At 34.6% G+C, this 6,909-nt stretch overlaps 1 protein-coding gene across 1 annotated transcript; it reads left to right on the forward strand.

The window, feature by feature from the left end:
- Positions 1–3,583: 3,583 nt before the first annotated feature.
- Positions 3,584–6,220, forward strand: LOC141812770 (monooxygenase 1-like). The gene is made up of 4 exons (XM_074700760.1): positions 3,584–3,623; positions 4,490–4,658; positions 5,239–5,467; positions 5,543–6,220. The coding sequence occupies exons 2-4, from the start codon at positions 4,536–4,538 to the stop codon at positions 6,076–6,078; spliced, it is 888 nt and encodes a 295-aa protein (XP_074556861.1). The 5' UTR covers positions 3,584–3,623; positions 4,490–4,535; the 3' UTR covers positions 6,079–6,220.
- The last annotated feature ends 689 nt before the right edge of the window (positions 6,221–6,909 follow it).

The raw sequence follows: 6,909 nt of genomic DNA on the forward strand, positions 1-6,909 counted from the left end.
CCTCCGGAGGCGCCGCCCGGGCCCGGCGACGCCACCGGAGGCGCCGCCGGGGCCCGGCGTCGCATCCGATGGCGTCGCCGGGCCCCGGGCGTCGCACCGGAGGCGTCGCCGGGCCCGGCGACGCCGCCGGAGGCGACGCGCGGGGCCGGGAGTCGCCTCCGCGGGCGGCGAGCGTGCTGCCATGCTGCCAGCGCGCGCGATCTTTTTTTATTATTTTTTATTTTTTAACTTAGGGTTTAATTAAGGTTTAATAATCAACTCCTAACTATATTTTGGGATAATTTAAATAGGCTTTAATAAAATTCATAAAATTAGTTTATTATTTTTAAAAAATATTTTATTTTTTATTTTTAAATATTTAGATTAAAATTTTTATTTTAGTTAATATATTATATATTTTAAAAATACCGAAACTATACCGGCACGGTACGATACGGTACCGAAACTGTATCGTTCCGGTCCGGGACCAAAACTTCGGCACGGCTCGATATTTTAAACCTTGGTATGAACACTATATAAGAAATATTCAATTGAGTGATGGTAAGATAAACTAAGCTGCCATCAAGTTCTCTATAGCATGTTATATCATTGAAAAGTTTTCTATTACTCTTTTAATTTTGCATTGGATTATAACAAGGTAGAGATAACTTTATCATTACTTAGTCTAGCTCCCATAATGAGGTCGTATGTATATTTGATTTGAGAGAAAGTGATGTTGATGAAAGTTGTGAGTGATAATGTACCCAAATCCTTCATTCTAGTTTTTAGATTTTAAATATGCATTGAGAGACCACTTATTATTATCATATTGTCAACATAGACAAGTAGAATAGTACCTTGAGAAGTGTTCCAAAAAAATTTTAATGTATCATATAAACTATTTTGAAGCATACAGTGGTTATGGTGGTTTGGAATTTTTCCAACCAAGCATGAGGGGTTTGTTTCAAGTTATATAATGGTTTGTGAACACACCAAACTTGGTGTCGAAGGTGAGTCATCCCACAGGTATCTGCATGTACTTTTTTTCCTTTGCGATAGCTTTTTTCAAAAAGACATTTTTTATATCTAGTTGATAGAATGACCATTATAGAATAGTAACTATGACAAGAAGTGTTGGTATGGAAATTAGTCTAGCTACTAGCATAAAGATCTCTTTATAGTTAACTTATGTTCTATGTTCTTGATTATAGAGTTTTATGATTACTTGGGCGAGCGAGCATTATGTCTGTCGATAGTGTCATTTTATTTTGTTTTAATATCCACTTGTGTTCAATGGTCGTTTTGGAGAGGCTGCTAGCTAGGTTCGAAGAATGTTCTCTAAGGCATATAACTTATCAATTGTTTTCTACTAAATAGGTTATAGCCTTTTAAATGAAGGGATAAGGTGAATAATAAAATTATGTTGAGGTTTGATAATCTTGTAGTTTCACACTTGGTGTTCAAGCTCTTTTCTCATATCGGATTGCAAAGGATTATGGTAGCATTAGAGTATTATTTGTTGGAGTTGTTGTTGAGATCTTGGATAGGGGTTGCTAATGTTGAAGATAGAGGTTGATCATTGCCTTTAGGAAGAATATCAGTTATGGAGGGAATGTTTAACAGCGTTGTAGGTTTCTCAGAGGTCGAGATAGTTTTGAAGGGAGTTTGTTCCTAGAATGTGGCATGCCAAAAGATGTAAAGGAGTTTAATTGTTGAATTATAGCTATGATAGCCTGCTATTTCAATATCACTTGAGGAAGACCAAATGGACGAGCGTGCAAAGTATTTGTCTCATTAATTGTAGTGAGAACAAAGCGAATGTAACTAAAGGGTGAAGATGAGAATAGGTAGGATGAAGGAAGCCTGTTGATTAGATGGCCAGAAGTTATGATAGCTCCTTCCTGAAAGCTTTTAGGAAGAGAGACAAATAGAAGCATAATTCTAGCAGTTTTAACTAGGTTCTATGTTTGTGTTTAACAATTACATTTATTTGGGTGTATATGGACATGAAAATTGAGCTAGAGTATCTTGTTTTAACAAGTTTTAAGACACTACATGAGTACTTTGTCAAAAAAGACTTTAATAAGAGTGGAAAACTAAGTGCAACTACTTATACAGAAGTTTGAAGAACTTCTAAATCTGATTTAAGAAGATAAACTCATGCATAGTGAAAATAGCAAGTTCATAAAAAAATAAAATATATCATTGGAATTTACCTTTTGTTGTTTCTTCATATGGAACCTATACATCACAATTGGTATTATCAAAAGGAATTGAAGAATTAGAGTTACTTTTACTAAATGACAAAGCAATCATTTTTTAAAATTGACAATTTTGACAGTTATATTCACTACAAAGTACAAACTATAGAACCAAGAGAATTATTGAAGATAAGTTTATTTAGAAGTGAATTAGAAGTATGACTACATGTTGATGTCAGAGAGTGGATTCAACATTGATGCCATAGTTGAAGTGAAGATCAAGTTAAGGCTGAAAGGAATGCCAGCAACTTCAAACATGCATCCAGCTTTATGGCGAATCCAAACAATCTTCTTCCTCTTTTGTTCCTGTACTTGACAACCAAAAGAAGAAAAGACAGATTCAAATACATGATACTCATTAGATATTGTTAAATGTGGTCTATAGAAATATCACCAATATGACATATGAGGAGAGAAGTACCACATATCATCTTTGACGATTTATAAGAGACGAGGAGTACTAAAAAATTTTAAAATAGAAGTATAAAAGCTATGTAGTTAGAGACTCTGAGCCAAGCAACCAGGATGATTGGATGTCTGTTTTGAAAGAAAACACAGATGAGATAGAGGTAGTGTTACTCTGATGAAGCACAGCTTGATTTGTGATGGCTTCAACCTCAACATTTGTGTATGTCGAGGGAGAAGCACTTTTAGCTTGTTTATTTGAAACCACTGTAACTTGGAAATATCTACTACCAATCACACTTCCATTGAGGCATGAAATTTGGTGTGTCCAAGCTTGTGACAACATGTGCACTTATTCGTAACTAGTCAATTGCTGATCAATCAATTTTCTAATTTGATTTACAGGGAGAATGATATTCTTTAGTTTGCTTGTTATGTGATTAGTTGTTGAAGACTGCTAAACTTTGTCCCATGGCTTGAAGGGTAGTCCCTTTTTTTGGTCTTAGAAAAACAGGTCTTGATTTCTTTAGTTTTCAGTTCATTAAGGTGATAGATAAGAAGTGTGATTTCTCAATAAATTATCTTGGTGATGAATAGAGGCATGTATAGATTCAAGTTGAGGGCCATAAGCAATTGAAGTAGTTTCTCAAATTTATGGTACTTGTAGAATATGGATTTTTCATTAGAGTTGTGGGAGGAGGCTCTATCTGCTAGATCTTGTCATTCTTATAGACAATTTTATGAGGATAATCCAATCTATTTTCAATCAATCCAATCTACTAATTTGTTTAGTCTTCTCTACTTGGTTTTGTTAGTGTGCTTTCATTTTGAATTGTTCTCCTTGCTTTACTTGGTCATACACTTTGAATTGTTCTACTTGGTTCATATGCTGTTAATAAAGACTTCTTTTTTCTCAATAATTTACAGGATAAGGGATGTTTGGCTTGAGAGTAACAAAACAGTAGTAACTTCGTGCAGGTAATGTTATAAACCACTTGATCGGTGATCTTCATTTCTTGAACAAAGCTGAGGCTTATAAATCTTCATTGGGTTATTAAATAAGACACATGGGGGTCATCACCAAAAAAACAAGTGGAGAACAGTTCAAATCATCATACTGTCTCATCAGCAACTGTTGTTCAATGCATTACAAAAGTTTCAGTTTGCATATGAAATTTTCCATTCACATATTTTGAACAGGTTTATAGTTTTCTAAGCATTTGACAACACTGCAAGTCTTTTGTATTGAGTTTTCGTAACCATCATCGATTCTGTTAATGCATGTAAGCAGACAGTCAGGAAACATCTTGCTTTTACATATTCTTCTATGCAAGGAAAGAAATGAACCGAAGCAAACATTTAGTTGTGTGTTTTTAGTAGAATGGACTACCATGCTCTCAATATAGGCAAAGGAGAGTTTAAGCAAAAGATCATACAGTAGCAAACAAAGAACACGTGGGAGATCTGGTAAACAAGAAGGTAATTATATCTTCATGATTCTAAGGAACCCTAATATACAAATAAATCACAAGTATTCACAAGAATTATAAAATATTTTAATTCCTAATAAATATTATCTGTTGCTCCAATCTAATGGATTCTTCATAGTTAAATTCAAATATACATCATGAAGGCATTAATGTAGAAAAATTTAGAAAAGATGTGTATATGAATAAGCAAACTATGGTCATTCCAACTTCATTACAGCTTTATATGTGTGGTGTGCATGTGCCTTTTCAGGCTTACCTTCCCTTTAAAAAGGCTCTCTGAGATAATTCACTGTTTCTATCTGCTCCTGTTCTTTTGTTCTTCATAATGAATGCGGTGGTCTACTTGAATTATAGGGAAGTAGAACTACGTTGCTTGAGAAGGAGCGACCTGATTGAAACAATGGCTAGCAAACTACCTTCAGAGTCCATTCGTTTTGGCTGTAAAGTTGTGGCAGTTAAATTAGACCATACCACTTCCTTCCCTGTTCTTTTTACCAAGGATGGAAAGATCATAAAAGCAAAGGTAATATTGCCCAAAGTCAAATCTGTTTTTTTAATCCTACTTCATGAATACACATTCTTAGATAGCAAAGGTGAAAATCTCAATCCTTGTTTGCAAATTTTTTAACTTACATACACTTTTTTGTATTTTAAAAGCAGTGCTAATTAATTCACAATTGAATCTTCATTAGGTTTGAATTAGTAAAAAATCAACCAAAACCTGCCAAAAATAAAAGAAAAATGAAGAGAGGCCTCATTAAATTCATTCATTATTAATTTGGATGAGCTATATAGATGGCACTTTTAAATATGTTCATTTACATATGTTCTTTTTAATCATGTAATTTAAGATTATTAAATGCCTTCGTCTAGAAGTGGGACTGATATTAAGAACCAATCACTAGAACTTAGACTGGTGAAGCATTAGTTTTTCTTTTTTTTTTTTTTTCATTCTTCTACTCTACTTCTAGTTCTAGTAACATCGCTATGAAGAACAACTAGCCAAATCTTTGATCAGTTAAGCTATTGCAATCAATTAATGCAACTCATGCTTGTCATGGGAAGACTGCTAAAGTATACATGTTTGGATTATGCCTGTGAAGGTTTTAATTGGATGTGATGGATCAGATTCAATTATAGCAAAGTCATTACAACTGAAGGACCCAAAGCTCTTCCCTATTGCTGTTGTGCGAGGTTTCACAAGCTATCAATATCCCCATAGCTTTGGCACTCATTTTCTCCGAGTAAGGTGCAAAAGCATAACATTCGGAAGGATACCAATCAATGATAAGCTAGTCCACTGGTTCATAGGGTTGGCAAATCCAGCTGGAGGTAAGCTAACTAAACTGATGTAAATTTATTGATTGAGATCATTCTGAGTACTGACTAGTGTGTAAATTCAAATAGATCATCTTTCTCAAAAGGATCTCAATTACATCAAAAAGATTGCACTTGACTCTGTACGAGAACTTCCTAGTGAGACCAGTGAGATAGTGAAGCACTGTGACCTTGATTCATTGAGCATCCACTCTGTTTGGTATCGGCATCCATGGCACCTATGCACAGGTAGACTGTCAAATGGCACAATGGCGGTGGCAGGGGATGCGATGCATGTGATGGGGCCTTTCCTTGGACAAGGTGGATCTGCAGGCTTAGAAGATGCTATCGTCCTGGCTAGGTGTTTAACTCAAGCAATGCCATCAAGCCTGGAGAATTCAAGCAGTAACCATAGCAACTTACATAAGAGAATTGATGCGGCATATCGTAATTATATTAAGGAAAGAAGGCTGAGGGTGATTAGGCTGTCAACTCAATCATATCTTACAGGGTTGATTATAACAACTAAATCATGGATTGTGAGGGTGATCTGTGTTGCTCTTCTTATGGTCCTCTTTGGTAGCAACACCCTCAGCCACACAAGATTCAACTGTGGCCTGCTTTAGATAAGAGATCAACACATAAAAATGTTATTTGTATCATCCACAGACAAGCTTCAACTGTTTTAAGTGAAATGAAAGGCCAAGCTGTATTATGCTCTATTATGTTCATCATGCTATTTGTTTGACTGCCACAGGCCAGTTTCGCAAAAGCCACAATAAAGTCTATTGTGTTTGTGAAGTTTTTCTTCATGTTCATATTCTGTACACTTCACAATAACATGCTTTTTTTGAATCTTTGACTACCATGAATTCTCACACCACATTGGATGATAATTTTCAATCTGAGGCAGGAGCTATAAAGCTTAAACCTCCTTAAAATCCCAAGGATTTTATACCCTGGACGTTTGCTACAAAGTTCTCTGCTAAACTCTTAACAATACATTTGTTCATAAAATGATATTGATAAACAAAAATTAAATAGTTGTTCTTTAGAAATGGAATAATAGCATGGTAACCAAATATAATTATATATTAATTTTTAGTTTATAGAATAACATAAAAATAGTATTAGTATCTTATCCTCATTTTTATGTTTGTTTGAGGAATTGTGTGATAAGAAAAGACTTTAAAAGTTTGAAATATTCTATGACTAAAAACTTTCTTTCTGAAGGTATCAATTTCAACATGTATTGTAATAAATATATTTAAAATCTTAAAAAGAAATAATCAAGCATGATTTACAGGCAGTAAATAACTCTGTCATGGTTGATATTTCAAAGCTATTTTAAAACCACATTTAAATTAATTATTTCACTAAAATTCATCGGGAGTAAAATAGTTCTAGCAAGTGTTTTTTTAAAAAAAAAAGTGCAATGAGATATGAGACTCGTGTTG

The sequence above is a fragment of the Curcuma longa genome, chromosome 19 (genome assembly GCF_044706935.1).
Source record: "Curcuma longa cultivar G26 ecotype Majalengka, Jawa Barat chromosome 19, ITB_CL_G26_1.1, whole genome shotgun sequence".
Classification (NCBI taxonomy): domain Eukaryota; kingdom Viridiplantae; phylum Streptophyta; class Magnoliopsida; order Zingiberales; family Zingiberaceae; genus Curcuma; species Curcuma longa.

Excerpts from the sequence above, each read along its gene's own strand:
- LOC141812770 (XM_074700760.1), top strand. The coding sequence starts at position 4,536 with ATGGCTAGCAAACTACCTTCAGAGTCCATTCGTTTTGGCTGTAAAGTT. Across the intron at positions 4,659-5,238 it reads GAAAGATCATAAAAGCAAAG|GTTTTAATTGGATGTGATGG; the intron begins GTAATATTGCCC and ends ATGCCTGTGAAG. Across the intron at positions 5,468-5,542 it reads GTTGGCAAATCCAGCTGGAG|ATCATCTTTCTCAAAAGGAT; the intron begins GTAAGCTAACTA and ends AAATTCAAATAG.